General features: G+C 49.8%; 2 protein-coding genes across 3 annotated transcripts in view; one reads left to right on the top strand and one right to left on the bottom strand.

Moving 5' to 3' along the window:
• The window catches only part of LOC125753583 (basic proline-rich protein-like), a 62,773-nt gene that overhangs the window by 23,457 nt on the left and 22,843 nt on the right, over positions 1-16,473 (top strand). The window lies entirely within an intron of this gene.
• Positions 8,229-15,421, bottom strand: MYL9 (myosin light chain 9). Of its 2 annotated transcripts, none has more exons than XM_025469964.3 (4): positions 15,264-15,421; positions 11,676-11,885; positions 9,789-9,950; positions 8,229-8,926 (listed from the first exon to the last, which is right to left on the bottom strand). In XM_025469964.3, exons 2-4 carry the CDS (start codon positions 11,857-11,859, stop codon positions 8,754-8,756), a joined length of 519 nt encoding a protein of 172 aa, XP_025325749.1. In that variant the 5' UTR covers positions 11,860-11,885; positions 15,264-15,421; the 3' UTR covers positions 8,229-8,753. The 2 variants fall into 2 exon arrangements, with proteins under 2 accessions (XP_025325749.1, XP_025325750.1); XM_025469965.3 differs by having other exon boundaries at positions 14,673-15,302.

Below are 16,473 nucleotides of genomic sequence, written 5' to 3'. Positions count from 1 at the left end.
TCTCTCTCTCTCTCTCTTTTCTTTCTTTCTTTCTTTCTTTCTTTCTTTCTTTCTTTCTTTCTTTCTTTCTTTCTTTCTTTCTTTCTTTTCTTTCTTTTCCTTTCTTTTCTTTCTTTCTTTCTTTCTTTCTTTCTTTCTTTCTTCTTTCTTTCTTTCTTTCTTCTTTCTTTCTTTCCTTTTCTTCTTTCAATTTTATTTATTTATTGTTGAGAGACACAGAAAAGGAGAGAGGTAGAAACAGGCAGAGAGAGAAGCAGGTTCCATGCAGGGAGCCCGATGTGGGACTCGATCCCAGGACTCCAGGATCATGCCCTGAGCCAAAGGCAGATGCTCAACCCGTGAACCACTCAGCTGTCCCCTCATGTCTCATATCTTGAACATTATGCCTTGAGTTTTGGAGGACATCCAATTGGGATGCTCAGTGGACTTACTGGCCAGAGCCAGTTACATTGTTGCCTGTGACAGAAGTCTCACGGGTTTTAACCATCATTAAAACTACCTTTATGGACTCTGTTTTTCCCCCAACATACTACCCCTCAATCTCTCTCTCTTGTTTTCTTTCATTTTTTCTCTGGTGTTTGTTTCCAGGCTGTTTTGGCTTTAGTTCTTGTCCAGACTATTTCCCATTGCTGGCAGCAGTGATTGACAATTGGTTTTATGCTCTATTTGTTGATCTCCTAACAGGGCAGTGGGCTGGGGTGTGTGTATGTGTGTGTGTGTGTGTGTGTGTGTGTGTGTGTCTGTTTTCTCTCCAGTGGGAAATGTGGGAAACTGATTTGTTAGTCTTTTTTTTTTTTTAATAGTTTGCTTGCCTATTTGCAAGCTCAAATCAATTAAATATTGAGAGCATTAAGAAAACATCGAAAGGAGAACAGCCCATTGAGGCTAGTGGGTTTTTGTGTCTCTTGGTTTATTTTGGCACATGGTTGTGGTTGTAGAACTGAAGCTGAAAGTTTTCAGAGTATCTGTGGGAGTCTGAAATATCTTCCTACTTTGTAGTGTGTTAATAAGTTAAATTGTAACATGTCTTAAATTTAAGGTTTGTTTTGATTGGTTTATCAGACCTAATGGGGCGTCTATAAATAGAAGGAAATAAAAAATTTACAGGAAATGAAGAAAAGGAAGTTCTAAAAGTTTAAATGTACTAGCCTTTGAAAAGAAAAAAAAAACAACTTTACACAAACATTTGCTTAGCAAGATTTTTAAAAAAATAGTTACTATTTGTTTTAACAACTTTATTGTTACATAATTTACATACTGAAAAATTCACCCATTTAAAGTGTACAATTCAGTTAATTTTCACATATTTAAAAAGTTGTGCAAACCATCAGCACATCAGCTTGACCCCCCATCTGTGCCCTCCCTACCCCAGCCATAGGCCAGCACTGTGATACACTGTGTAGATTTGCCTATTTGGGACATTTAATATAAATGGAATCATGTAATACATAGTCTTCTATTAAGGACTTTATTTTTTTTCCCAAAGATTTTGTTATTTATTCATGAGAAGCACAGAGAGGGTGGCCCGGGTGGCTCAGCGGTTTAGCGCCTGCCTTCATCCCAGGGCATGACCCTGGAGACCCCGGATCAAGTCCCACGTCGGGCTCCCTGCATGGAGCCTGCTTCTCCCTCTGCCTCTCTCTCTGTTTCCTCTCTGTGTATTCTCATGAATAAATAATAAAATTTAAAAAAAAAAAAAAGAAGAAGCACAGAGAGAAGCAGAGGGAGAAGCAGCCACCTTGCAGGGAGCCGGATGCAGAACTTAGATCCTGGGAATTCCAGTATCTCAAGGCAGACTAGTCAACTGCTGAGCCACCCAGGCATCCCACGACTTCTTTGACTTAGCATAGTGTTGTTGTGTTTTTGTTTTGTTTTTTTTTTTTTAACATTTAGTTTATTCATTCATGAGAGGCACAAAGAGAGAGAGGCAGAGACACAGGCAGAGGGAGAAGCAGGCTCCATGCAGGGAGCCTGATGTGGGACTCCATTCCCGGACCCCCGGATCAGGCCCCAGGCCGAAGGTGGCGCTAAACTGCTGAGCCACCGGGGCTGCCCCAGCATAGTGTTTTTGAGGTATATCCATGTTGTAACATGAATCAACACTTCCTTCTTTTAGTTGCTGAATAATGAATAACATTATGGTGTATGGAGAAACCATATTTACTTTTCTGTTAAGCAGTTGGTGGACATCGGAGTTATGTCTGTTTTTTGGCTATTTTGAATGATGCTATGAGCATTTGTGTAGAAGTTTTTGAGTGAATGTATGTTTTCATTTTCTGGCATGTGTACCTAGGAGTAGAATTGCTGAGTCACATGATAAGTGTATTTAATCTTTTGAGGAACTGCTGGATTATTTTCCCAAGCTGCTGTACCATTTTACATTTCCTTCCATAGTGTGTGAGGGTTCTAATTTCTCTACCTCCTTCCCAACCTTGTTATTTTCTGGGTTTTTAAAATTATTATTATAGCCATTAATTTCCCTAATGCCTAATGATGTTGAGCATCTGTGCATTTGCTTACTGGCAGTTTGCATATCTTTTAGGAATGTCTGTTCGTATCCTTTGCCCATTTAAAAATGGTTATTCATCTTTCTATTATTGACTTGTAAAGGTTCTTTATATATATCTCTAATCAGATATGATTTGCAAATATTTTCTATTTTATTTTTACTTTTTTAAAGTTTCTTACTTATTTAAAGTAATCTCTATACTCCATGTGGGACTCGAACTCAGGATCCCATCTATTCTTTTGTGTCTGGTTGAGGGTTTTTTTTGGACATTATGTTTGTGAGATTTTTTTTAAAGGATTTTATTTATTTATTCATGAGAGACACAGAAAGAGAGAGGCAGAGACACAGGCAGTGGGAGAAGCAGGCTCCATACAGGGAGCCTGATCCGGGACTCGATCCTGGGACACCAGGATCATGCCCTGAGCCAAAGGCAGAGGCTCAACTGCTGAGCCACCCAGGTGTCCCTGTTTGTGAGATTTACCCATTTTGATACATGTAGCTGTAGTTCATTGTCATTCCCTTGTCCATTTCATTGGTGGGCATATTGGGTTGTTCCCAGCATGGGGCTATTACAGTAATGCTGCTATGAGTCTCCTTGCCTATGCCTTTTGGTGGACGTGTGTCCACGTTCTGTTGGGTATGTATTTTCCTAAGAGTGGAATTGCTGAGGGGGTAGATGTCATGGGGTAGATGTATGTTCCACTTTAGTAGATAATGCCATTTGTTTTCCAAAGTGATTGTACTTGTTTATACTCCTCTCTGTATCATGTGAGGATTTTCCATTCACCCCCTCACCAGTACTTGGTATATTGGGAATTCTTTTCATATTAGCCCCTTTGGTCAGCTCCATTTATTAAGTCCCCCCCATCTCCCCACTGATCTATGATATATTACCTTTGTCATGTAATAAGAGCCATAAGTGTGTGGGTCTGTCCCTAGACTCTATTTTATTCCACTGATCAATCTGGCTCTCCACCATGTTTACTATAGCTTCATGTTAAGCCCTGAATTCCAGAATTTGCTCTTATTTTCCTCTTCTTTTTCATCAATATCTGGCAATTCATGGCTATTTACTCTTCTTTTTTTTTTTTAATTTTTTATTTATGATAGTCACACACAGAGAGAGAGAGAGAGGCAGAGACATAGGCAGAGGGAGAAGCAGGCTCCATGCACCGGGAGCCCGACGTGGGATTCGATCCCGGGTCTCCAGGATCGCGCCCTGGGCCAAAGGCAGGGGCTAAACCACTGCGCCACCCAGGGATCCTGGCTATTTACTCTTCTATATAAATTTTAGAATCATCCTAACAAAATTCAATGAAAAACATTCTTGGTGGGACACCTGGGTGGCTCAGCGGTTGAATGTCTGCCTTTGGCTCAGGTCATGATCCCAGGGTCCTGAGATCAAGTCCCATATCGGGCTTCCTGCATGGAACTTGCTTCTCCCTCTGCCTATGTCTCTGCCTCTCTCTCTCTGTGTCTTTCATGAATAAATAAATAAAATCTTAAAAAAGAAAAAAACATTCTTGGAATTTTGAACAACTGTAAATTACTTCAGAGGGAGTTCACATCTTTGTTCTCTGTAGGTAGGATTTATTTTTCCATTTATTTAGGTCATCTTTAATTTCAATTAATAAAGTTTTATAACTTTACATTGTCTTACATATTCTGTTCAATTTATTTCAATTGATATTTTCTTATACTATTTTCAGGGTTTTTTCCTTTTAAGTTACATTTTCTAGGTTACTGCAGGTATATAAAATTGCAGTTGACTTTCCTATATTAATCTTATATCCATTCACTTGACTAAATTCTATTATCTCCATTATTTGTAGATTCTTTGTAAACACTCATGTCAAATAATGACAGTTTACTTATTTTCCAATCCTTAGGCTTCTCTGTTTTTTTCTTGTCTCTTTGTACTACCTGTGCTCTCCAATACAATGTTGAATAAAAATGATCATCGTCTCATTCCTGATTATAAAGTGTGGGCCAGGGATCCCTGGGTGGCGCAGCGGTTTGGCACCTGCCTTTGGCCCAGGGCGCGATCCCAGAGACCCGGGATCGAATCCCACATCGGGCTCCCGGTGCATGGAGCCTGCTTCTCCCTCTGCCTGTGTCTCTGCCTCTCTCTCTCTCTCTCTGTGACTATCATAAATAAATTAAAAAAATAAAATAAAATAAAGTGTGGGCCTTTAGTTTTTACCTCTTTTTTTTAAATAAATTTTTATTTATTTATGATAGTCACACACATAAATGTGGGGGTGGGGGTGACTGGGTGATGGGCACTGAGGTGGGCACTTGACGGGATGAGCACTGGGTGTTATTCTATATGTTGGCAAATTGAACAGCAATAAAAAATAAATTTATAAATATGGAAAAAAATATTTTTAAGTAATGTCTACCAGCATAGGGTTTGAACTTACAACCCTGAGACCAAGAGTCACATGTTCTTCCAGCTGAGCCAGCCAGCAGCTGTGGGAAAATTTTTAACCACTGGTTCAAATTTCATCAATACTTGGAAGAAAACTTTCTTTTTTTCCCTGTTTTTTTAAAATTTTAATTCCAGTATAGTTAACATATAGTGTTATATTAGTTTTAGGTATACAATATAGTGATTCAGCAGTTTTATACATGACTCACTGCTCATCCTAACAAGTGTATTCTTAATCCCCTTCACCTGTTTCACCCATCCCCTCCTACTCCCCTCCCATCCCCTCCCACTCCCCTCTGGTGACCATTAGTTTGTTCTTTAGAGTTAAGAGTCTGTTTTTTGGTCTTTCCCCTTTTGCTCCTTCATTTCTTAAATTTCACATATACATTAAATCACTGGTATTTGTTTTTCTCTGACTTATTTCACTTCACTCAATGCCCTCTTACTCCAACCATGTTGTTGCAGATGGCAAGATTTAATTCTTTTTTAATGAATGAATAATATTCCAGGGTGTGTGTGTAAATACATACATCACATCTTTTTTTTTTTTTTTTAGAGAGTGAGAGAGTGGAGTGGGAGGCAGAGAGAATTTTAAGTAGCCTCTACACCCAGGATGGAGCTGATGTGGGGCTTGATCTCACGACCCCGAGATCATGACCTGAGCTGAGATCAAGAGTTTGATGTTTAGCCGACTGAGCCACCCAAGTGCCTTACGGTTTTTTTTTTAAATCTTCATGGCTTTTTTTTTTTTTTAATTTTTATTTATTTATGATAGTCACAGAGAGAGAGAGAGAGGCAGAGACACAGGCAGAGGGAGAAGCAGGCTCCATGCACCGGGAGCCCGACGTGGGATTCGATCCCGGGTCTCCAGGATCGCGCCCTGGGCCAAAGGCAGGCGCCAAACCGCTGCGCCACCCAGGGATCCCTTCATGGCTTTTTTTTGAAGATTTTATTTTTAGGGGCAGCTTGGGTGGCTTAGTCAGTGGGCATCTGCCTTCAGCTCAGGTTGCAGTCCTGGAATCCTAGGATCAGCTGAGCCAGCCAGGTGCCCCAAGATAGTTTTTCATGGATTTAAATGAACCAGTCTTGGGGTGCCTAGGTGGCTCAGTCAGCTAAGCATCTGCCTTCAGCTCAGGTCATGATCCCAGGGTCCAGGATCAAGCCCCTCATTGGGCTCCCTCCTCAGCGGGGAGTCTGCTTCTACCTGTCTCTCTGCCTGCTGTTCCACCTACATGTGCTCTCTCCCTCTTTCTCGCTCTCTCTTTCTTTGTCAAATAAATTAAATATTAAAAAAAAAAGATTCTATTCATTTATTCATGAGAGACACAGAGAAAGAGAGGCAGAGACACAGGCAGAGGGAGAAGCGGGCTCCATGCAAGGAGCCTGATGCAGGACTCGATCCCTGGAATCCGGGATCACGTCCTGAGCCAAAGGCAGGTGCTTAACCACTGAACCATTCAGGTGTCCCATAAATAGAATCTTAAAAACAAACAAACAAACCAGTCTTTTCTTTTGTGGCTTCTGAGTTTTGTGCCATACTTTGAAAGTTCTGGGTGTGCTTCATTGTTAACCTGTAAATGTTGCCTGTGAGAGATAAAATAGTAGTTGCTGCTGCTTTTCTAAATAGCTGCTAAGATCTTAATAAATTAGCTCACGAATGGAAAATTGCCTTCTTCCTGGCTTCTGAATGTGCTGTATGCATTCCCACTGCCAGACTTTGTTCAGGCTTCCAGACCCTGTACAATTCCTCTCACCTGCTGGTCCTGCCCTTCCACACACAGAACACTTCCCTTGTCCCATCCTCTGGATCCCGTCAGATCAGGGCCAAGCCAGCACAGAAACCAGTGAGGCTGGGCATGTTCTGTCCCCCCACACCAGTGAATCTGTCCCTTTCTCCCTTTTTCTGGGATGAAGGGATTGTAAACTGAGGGGTCAGAACCTGAGGAGGCTTGTTTCTAATCCTGTCCCTGCCACCTTCCACAAAGGCTTTTGGTGCCACAGTCCTCTACAGAGTGACCATGACCTGTGACCCTGATGCAGGGCATGTGTGGTCAGTGCTCTGGGAATCCCCAGAGGATGCCCACAGCCTGGCCCACTGCTCCCCTGTTCCCTCCCTTGGGACTAGCTGTAGTGAGTGGATGGTCAGGCTCAAGGCCCTGGGGCCAGGGTTGAGGGCATAGTCGGACTGAGTCTGTTGCAGTCTTTGGGCCTGGTCAGGACTTGTTTGGGGCTGGCTTCATCTGGAGTGAAGGTCAGGCACTCATGGGGCTCAATTTGGAGGCAAGAGAGGAGGTGTTTCATGGGATTCTGACCAGGGTCTGGCTGGGAGGAGCCTGGTGCTGAGGTGGGGCAGAGGCCTGTGGGAAGTGAGACCTTTCTTGGCCAATACATGGTCCTCTCAATGCTCAGCACTCCCTTGGTTCTGATCTCAGACCTTGGGGTGTGCTGTGGCTGGCTGGCTACGGGTGACCTTCAGGGAAGGCGTCTGGATCAAGCCGGGCCCAGAAGCTGTTCCCCAACCTTTGCTGGGGTCAGGTGGGTTGTATCTAGCCCAGGCCTGAGCCCTGTGGGGGATCTAGAGGTTGGGGCCCAGCCCTCCCTCTGCCTCAGATCCACAGGGTGACCTTAGGTCATCCCTGCCCCTCTTGACTGTCTGTTTATTCAACCAGTATTTCTGCTCCTCCTGTGCCCCAGGCACTATTCAGTGTCCCCATCATTTAGGGTAACAGATCCCAGCCCTGCCCACCTTGTGTGGGATGTAAAAAGTGGGTCATGTGGCTGAACTGACCCTGTAGGTGCAGAGGGCATGGTCCAGAGCATACCTGGTAGCTGCCTGGAGCTGACCTCAGGGAATCCCTTAAACCTGTTCATTCCTACTTTCACCCAGAGCTGCTAGGATGCACCCTCCTTACTGTTCCCTAAGCCACTCTGTTCTTCCAGGACCACCAGGCCTTCCAGGAGCATTGAGGTGTCCCTGGAGACCCAGGATCTAGTCCTGAAGGCTGAGTGACCTTGATCTCTGTCCTCCCAGTGCCCCGGAACCCCCCACTGAGATATGCTGTGGTGATTCCTGACGGTACTCCCACTTGGGCCTCTCCCTCCCAGGAGGACTATTTCCCATAGCACCACTGTCTGCTCCCCACTGCTGTCTGGTCTCAGGGGAGCCTTCGCCTGGCTGGAAGGAGGTGAGGGTCTGGGCAGCCACCAGGGACAGGAGAGGGCAGGAGGGTGTTTAGGGACTAGGACTTCCTCCTTTTCACTCCTAGCAACAGACACACAGAACCAAAGCAGTGCTCAGACTTCTATTTAAGATTCTGTCTCCCCTGGGTCAAATGTCCAACCTACATGCATCTTCTGGATCACACTCCCGGTGGGATGGGCTATGTTCTAGTGGCTGAGCAGGGCACAGAGGAGGGGTCTGGCATCCTGCCCTCTGAAAAAGGACCTTGGTGAGGTTAGTGGCAGTGGCTGGGAAAGAGCTGTCATGCCCTGCATGGGGGTGCATGTGAAGTTGTGTCCAACAGGACAGAGGGCCTGTCCTGTGGGGAGCAGCCCTGAGGCCCAGCTCCCTAGAAGACAGTTCTCTCTTGGGATGGGGGAGGTCATGGTGGAACACCTGCTTCATGTTGGCTGTGCGCCCCTTGCCTGGAACTATGTTTGCTCAGCCTGTTCCCCCACAAGGAGCTGGGCCCCTAGCCCCTCAGAGGGAGGATCCCCTGAGAGGGTCCTGTAGGATCACGGGCATGGAGCTGATACACAGTGAGTGGGGAACAGGAGTGGGACAGGGGCCTGGGCAGGGGCATCCGAGGCAGCCTAGTCGTCCTTGTCCTTGGCACCATGCTTGAGAATGCGGGTGAACTCCACGTAGTTGAAGTTGCCTTTCTTATCAATGGGTGCCTCTCGGTACATCTCGTCCACTTCCTCGTCCGTGAAGCGGTCACCCATGGTGGTGAGCAGCTCCCGAAGGTGGTCCTCATGGATAAAACCTGGGGGCAGGGCCAGAGCCCATGAGACAGAGACTCAGGCTGGGCCATGCCTAACACTCCCACCTCACAGCACCCAGTCCTTCCAGACCTTGCAGTGAGGAAGGGGCCAGGAAAAGACAGAGCCCTGGTCTTCTGCTAGTTCAAGCTCCTAGGGCCCCAGAGGGAAGGGTTCTGCAGTGTTTCTTGGGGTACTTGGAGCTGTGAGTGTGGAGGCTGGATATATCTTACTTTGATATGAGCCCTAGAGTTCCACTGCCTGAGTTTTCATGCTCATCCCTCTTCTTCCTGGCTCTGTGACCATGGGTGAGTTATTGAACCTCTCTGTGCTCATTTGAGCTGGAAAACAGGGAGAAAAATATGCCACCCTGATAGGGGACTATGAAGGGAGTTAGGAAAATGTTCTGCATGTACTTGGGCCTATGGCCCCCGAGAAACTACTGAAATCACTGTGCCAGCATCACTCTGGCCTGTCCCTGGGACAAACTAGCTGTGTGGGACAGAAGTCCTTTGTAAGATTTTAGGATGGGGCTGGTTTCTGCACCTTGCTGGCCAACAAGGCCTGGAGTGGGTTGGTTTCTAAGGAAGGTCTAAAGTGGGGGCAGTGTACTGGGCCAACAAATGAACTCAAGAAGTGGGAAGCCTTGGTGGATGTGGGCTATTGTGGTCTAGCATCTGGGGAAGAGAAGAAGGATGCAGCATAGTTTTTCTAGTTCTGGCCACGGAAACCAGCAGATGGGGATTTCTGTTCTGGCCTTTGGGGACAGGGGCCCTGTAGTCCCAGCATAGCCAAGCCCCACTTGTATCCCTGGGGACACCCTGGGTGAAGCGCTCAGCTCCAGGCCTCCACCGGGATGCTGCTGACCTGAGGCCTCCTCATCGAAGCAGGCAAAGGCGTTTCGGATCACATCTTCAGGGTCTGTGCCATTCAGCTTCTCCCCAAACATGGTGAGAAACATGGTGAAGTTGATGGGCCCTGGGGCCTCACTCATCATGCCCTCGAGGTACTCATCGGTGGGGTTCTTTCCTGTGGCAAGTGGGGCGTTTGTGCTGTCACTGCTCTGTCCCCTCCTGCCTTCCCATCCCCTCCTGCCTCCCCATCCCCTCCCTTCATGGCCTGTGAGAGTCCCACAGGCAGGAGCTAAGTTCCATAAACTGTAGAACATCTTGCTGGGGTGGCCAGCTTTCTGACTGTTCTCTCCCCCAAGCTCTCCAGGCTACCCTGAGAGTTTCCACCTCTGGCCTGGATATCCGTGACCTCTCAGATGTAAGAGCCACCATCTGCTAACTGTCCACTGTGTCTGCTGCTCCATGTGCCCTACTGCATTAAATTTCATCACCCTGAAAGGTCACCATTCTCACCCCTACCTCACAGGCGTGGGACCTGAAGCACAGAGGCAAGGTGATTTACCCAAGGTCACATAGCAAGTAAGTGCAACCCACATTCGAACCCAGGCAGCTAGACCCCAGATTCCAGGCAGAGTTTTGAAAGTGGTTAAACCAATGAGCTGTGGTGTCACAAAGACTGGAGTCTGAATCCCAGCTCTGTGCTTTGGTATCCCCTTCCTCTTGGGAGCGTTGTCAACACGGCGGCACCAGTGGTCGTAAAATGCACAGAATAACACTTGGCATGGCCCTGTGGACTCATCAATTGCTGGGTTCAAATCCTAGCGCTCCCACTTACTGGCTGTATGACCATGGGTAAATTATTTAACCTCTCTGAGCCTCTATTCCTCATTTATAACTTGGGAATGATAATCATATCTACCTTGTAGGATATCTTTGAGATTTAAGATAGTTGTAAAACTGCTGCTGCTTTTATGATTTGCTGCTCTTATGTTTTAACTGGAGGATAAAGTTCTTAACCAAAAGGCCACGAGTGACCTGTGGCCCCACCAACAGGAGCTACAAACAGGATGTAGCCTCTTCTGGGTAGATGTCAGCCCCTCAACCCAGGGTTGCCCAGCCCTCCAACCGGTCTTCCGGCAGTGTTCATGAGGTTCATGGTGACCACTGCACAGGAAGGAAGATGGGCACACAGTGGGGCTGCGCAGCCGTAAGGGGCAGGGGCAGGGACTCACTTGGGCCTGTCTGGTCCCAGAGCTTGAGGCTTAACCACCACAGGCTGTATCCTCTACTACTGGAGGCTTCCTCTCTCCCTCAGCCAGTGTCTGACTTGGACACAGGGCCTGCCAGGAACTGCGGCTGAGGGTGGTATGTGTGGAGAGCCTGGGGGAGCAATGTGGGAGCAGGGCTGCAGACTGGGGTGGCGTGTTCCCCATCTGAGCAGTGGTGAATTATACAGCGTTCCTGAGCCCTTTCAGCTCTAGGTTTCTGATTTTAGGGAAGTCGCTGGAGTTAGAGAGGCTCTAAAGACCTGGCATGGGTGAACTTCTGAAGGAGAAGTCTTACTTCCCACGAGTACAGTGGAAAGTCTGTGCAGTTAAACTCTCTTTAGTAGCCCATCCTTTTCTTTAAATGAAGTGGAACCAGGCAGCTCAACCACAAATCTGCCTGAGGCCATCCTGCTCTGGGGTGAGCCTGTCTGGGTTCAGATCCAGTGCCCAACTGCTCTGTGCCTCGGTTTCCCTATATGTTAAATGGAGAAAATATTGGCACCTGCTCCCCAGGGTGGGTACCACACATCACTGCATGGGAAGTACTCCATAAGTGATGAGCAGCCTCACTGCCTGCTCCAGTTGCAATCCAGGCAGGACCCACTTAGACCCCAGCCACAGCCGTCTCTGCTCACCCAGTGAGGCCAGCATGTCATGCAAGTCCTCCTTGTCAATGAAGCCATCTCGGTTCTGGTCAATCATGTTGAAGGCCTCCTTAAACTCCTGGATCTGGGACTGGTCAAACATCGCGAAGACATTGGAAGTGGCCCGCTGTGGCCGCTTCTTGGTGGTTTTGGCCTTGGCCCGCTTACTGGACATCTTGGCTTCAGGTGGGTGGGGCTTCCCTGCAAGAAGTGGGTGTGGGGGAAGAGCCTGTGATCCTGGGCCAGGGAATCTTCCTGCCTACTCCAGACCAGGTTGTCAGTGCCTGGGCCTGGCATTCAAGGCCTCCCACAGGCTTGGGGCTTCTGTCACCCACCCAGCCCAGACAGGCGTGGGCTCTGTGTGATAGCAAACAACTTCTCTACCTTTCCGAGCGAGTGTGCTCATCTGGGAATGGGGACATGAGGAATGCCCAGCAGTAGGGAATGATTGATTTAGTGCCTGAGAAGCCCCTGGAATGGTGCCAGGCCTAGAGTAAGCTATTTTTGCTGTGGCTGTTTGGGTAAGATACTTAGGATTGGGTCCGGTGCCAACCTGTCCTTGCTTTATCTCTTTTAATCCTTCCTAGCATTTAAACTGTCCAACTGTCCATCTCTCTCACTCCAAATGACAAGGTGGGTTGAAAAGTGGGAGGCTCTGAGGCTCCCTGCTGGCTCCTCCTGCCCCCAGCAGTAAGGAGCTGGATCACTGGGCCTGCATTCCTGACATTCTTATCCTGTCCTCCTCCTCACCCCCCCCCCCCCCATTCCCTCTGTGCTCCCTGTTCTGGATGTTCTGGAAGGCATATGCTCTGGGCAGTCCCCTCCCCCAACCCTGCCCACACTGGATCAGCCCCTCAGGTTGGCGATAGATCTGATTTGTTCTCACTCTTCAGTGCTTATAGGGGCATGAGGATCCCCCAGACTGGGAGCCCCAGCTTCTTGTCACCCTTGTTTAGACCTGGCCTCCTACCTTCCAGCCAGTCTCTCCCATCCCATAGAGACCCAGACCTGTACCACCTATCATTTCACCTTGAAGCCCTCGAAGGTTCCTGCCACCCCCTGGAACAAGTCTGGGCCCCTGAGCCTGGCATTTAGGCCCTTGTGTGAACCCTCTAACCCTTCTCTCTGGCTGACTGTGGCACCCTTCCCTGTGCCCCTCTTGCCATCTATTTTCTTGCCATGCTGAGCCTCTGGATGTTTCCTAGACACCCCCAGACTTTCTTTCTTGGTCTCTCCCACTGAACACCCTTCCTTTTCCAGTCTAGTTCTTGAGAACACCCCCTTGGGGGGCAGTTCCCCCACCCTTGCTTTGACAGTAAGCACATAGAGGTTTTTCCCACCCTCCCCTGATAGTAATTACTAATACGCTAATGGATGATTGTTTAGTAAATGGCTTGAGGGCAACTGCAGCCTGTCTACTGCTCCCCACTACCCAGATGGAGAAACTGAGCCACAGCAAGGTGCTCTTTCACTGAACCCTGTGAAGACCTAGTGCTGTGTGCCTGTGTCAGCTGGGGCAGGTGTGGGCCTGGCTGAGGCCACAGGACTAATGCCCCCCTTTCTCCTCTGCCCTGAGCCCTTGCTTGGGGGGCCTGCCTCCAGGAAGCCTCTGCCTGTTTTTAGCCCTAAATTGTGTGCTTGTGAATGTTCCTTGACCTGTCTCTAGGCGTTTATCCCATGACCCTGTTTCAGTCATTCTCAGACTTTGGTCTTTGAGATCTTAAACCATGAGCAGGGATCCTGACCACCCTAGCCCTTCCCTATGGCCACAGCTGCCTATAGTCATGACATACTGGCTGCTGTGTCCTGCTGGACCCACACACCTGGCCCTGGGTATTTCTCACATGGTTCAGAGTGCATAGACAGATGCCCTTCGTACCCATGGCCTGGATCGGAGTGGGGTGGGGGCATCAACGGGTTTAGTGCTTTGAGGGGCCCAGTCCTTCCCTGAGCCCACTGTTCACCAGGAGCTTTGACTTATGGCACCCACAGAAGGCAGCCAAGAAGTAGACCACAGCCATGAGAGGCTGTGATGGTCATCATCACTGTTGTCACCACCCTCCTGTCTGCGAAGCTCTAGGGCAGACACAGCCAGGAGGAGAAAGGAAGTTACAGCTGGAGTCAGGAATGGTTAGGATCTTACCCACTACTCTGATACTGGCCTGGCCCTTCCTTTTTTTTTTTTTAATTTTTAATTTTAGATTTTATTTATTTAGTAATGAGAGACACACACGGAGAGGGAGAGCAAGAGAGAGACAGAGACACAGGCAGAGGGAGAAGCAGGCTCCATGCAGGGAGCCTGATGTGGGACTCATCCCCGGTCTCCAGGACCACGCTCCAGGCTGCAGGCGGCACTAAACCGCTGCGCCACCCCACCGGGGCTGCCCTGGCCTGGCCCTTCTGTCTCCAAGGCCCCCCTTCCCCACTCTCTTCTATCCAGAGACCATGACATGACTGAAAGCACTGAACTTTAGGGTTTGTCTATCCCCGATCTTGGGAAGCAGGGTGAGGGCCCCACCCCCACCCCGACTGTGCAGTTTAAGAAGTGATGCCCAAGAAGGGAAGTAGCATGCCCATGAGAAGGATAGAGTCTAGCAACTGGCGGCTAGCACCCTAGGCTTGGGTCAGTGGGTGGTAACGGCCAACCCTTAATGCCTCAACGCAGAAGGAAACACATATCCTTAAGAGGCTTATGGTGGGCCTACTGCAGCTGAGGGCTCTGGTGACCAGAGGCAGTTTCTAAGCTTGGTTGAGGAAATGAGGTCAGAGACAGGCCAGGTCCTTAGCCCTGGAGTCATCTCCTCCTGCTCCTGGAGGTCCTAGACACTAGGGATCAGATAGAACTAGTATTTGGCCTGGCTGCAAGTAGGTGCCACCTCCCTCCTCATGCCTGAAATCACCCCACAACAGCAAGGACAGGGCCTGTGTTCCCCATTATCTCATGGTCCCAATGGCTGGTAGTGCAAGATGCCTTGCTAGGAAACTCACCTTCTCTGCAGCTGAGTTACCTCTTTCCTCAGAGCAGTTGGAGGGCTGGAGAGGAGGAGCAGGGACCGAGGTTCCCCGGTCCAGGTCCCTGTCCAGCCGGCAGTGCCCTTGGGAGACCCTCCCCACCCAACAGGCGCCGTCGTTGTGCAGATGGCCCAGTCCTGGAAGCCCCAAGTGCATGCACACAGCGTTGGCCTGTGCTGGGCGGGTTACCCCAGCTCCATCCCACTCTCCTGCCCCAGGAGATGGGGGTGGGGAACACGGATGCCCTGGAGGGGTCTCAAGGAGCCTGATGGGGCTCAGTTTCCTGTCTGATCCACATGGGTTTCCTGGGGCTGGGAACGCCGGCGACCTCCCCTCCTATGGGCACCCCAGACTCTGGGCTTGGCGTCTGTAACTTCCCTCGCCAGAGGACCACCGGCTGCCAGAGCCTGGAACTGCCTCCCTGCTGCCCAGCGCTGGCCAGAGTCCCGTCCCAACCGCGCCTCCCAGCCCCAGGCCCGCGAGGGCTGTCCTTGCCGAGAGCACGGGCGTCCCCGTCCGTGGGGCCGCACACCGCCTGCCCTGGCCCCCCGCGTCCGCGGCTCCCACCTGGTGCGGAGAAGGCAGAAGGCGCTCGCTCGCTGCGTGGGGCTGGTGCGGGCCGAGGCCCTCGGTCGGGCTCCGGGCTCGGTGGGCGGGGCGGCGCGGGCCTTACAAGGCAGAAGAATGCGCGCGGCGGGGCGGGGCGGGGCGGCGGCGGGCGCAGCCTTATTTGGCCTTGACCCACGGCGGGCGCTGGGTGCGCCTTCCCCGAGTGGGCAGGGGAGGTGATGCGGGCGGCCCGGGACCCCTCTCCCCTGGTTGTCGGGGAGGTGGATTTATCTGGATTCCCCCTTTCTCCCCAGGGAGGCAGGCAGACACCGGCTCCCACTTCTCAGACCCTACCCCTGATTCTCCCCGGAGGCCGCGGCTGCCAGGCCCGTTCCAGGCCCGTTCCAGGCCTGTTCCCGTGGGAGGGCTTCCTTCCACCAGGCCAAGTATGGTTTTTTTTCCCAGTCTGAAAGAAGGCGTGTCAGACGGCCCCGCCATCCTCCATCCTCACGTGCAGGGCCACTGGTCAGGCCCCTCCTGGTATGGGGGCACACCTGGGGGCTGGGCAGGACTGTGCTGGCGACAGCCCCCCTCAGCCAAGTCACTCTCCTTTCCCGCTGGCCTCAGTTTCCTATAAAATGGGAGGGTGGTGGTAAAGATTCAGGAAAAAAGAGTGGCCAGGAGGACCCAAGTAGTAACCCTGGGAGCCAGCAAGAGGGGCAGAGGCTGGGGGAGTTCTAATCTGACCAGCACCTAATCTGATCCCCTCTTGTTGGCATTAGTTGGAGGATGGAGTCAGAGAGGACAGATCCACCCCTCCCCCATGGTGCATCAGGTCCTGTCCATCATTTGACCCTTGAAAGAGACCACCCTACCCACCTGGACTCCAGCCCAGTCTTCTCTCATCGCCCCATTTTGAACCAACACAGACTTTCCCAAGGGAACCTTCCAACACCCACTTATTTATTCTGTAAATATTAACTGACCCCTGTTACCTTCGAGGCATGGTGCTGAGTGCTAGGGAAGCAGCACTGCGCTGAGGTCATCACACTGGGGAAGCAGTGTTTGTGAGGAAAATACAATGAACCAGTAGCTACATGGCTTGGAGAGAGAAATGAGTTCCTTGAAGGAGAATAAAGCAGAGTTATGAGAGAAAAAAAGAGAAAGGAGGGAAGGAAAGGAGGAAGGTAGGAGAGTGCCTCCTGGGAAATGACATTTGGGACTACCA

This window comes from Canis lupus, chromosome 24 (assembly GCF_003254725.2).
Source record: "Canis lupus dingo isolate Sandy chromosome 24, ASM325472v2, whole genome shotgun sequence".
NCBI classification, from domain to species: domain Eukaryota; kingdom Metazoa; phylum Chordata; class Mammalia; order Carnivora; family Canidae; genus Canis; species Canis lupus.
Note: the sequence above shows the minus strand (reverse complement) of the source record. Positions and strands in the feature narration are given on the sequence as shown.

Coding starts and splice junctions, on each gene's coding strand:
- MYL9 (XM_025469964.3), bottom strand. CDS start 11,859: ATGTCCAGTAAGCGGGCCAAGGCCAAAACCACCAAGAAGCGGCCACAG. Junction 9,951..11,675: donor TGACATGCTGGCCTCACTGG/GTGAGCAGAGAC, acceptor CACTTGCCACAG/GAAAGAACCCCACCGATGAG. Junction 8,927..9,788: donor CTTCGATGAGGAGGCCTCAG/GTCAGCAGCATC, acceptor CCCTGCCCCCAG/GTTTTATCCATGAGGACCAC.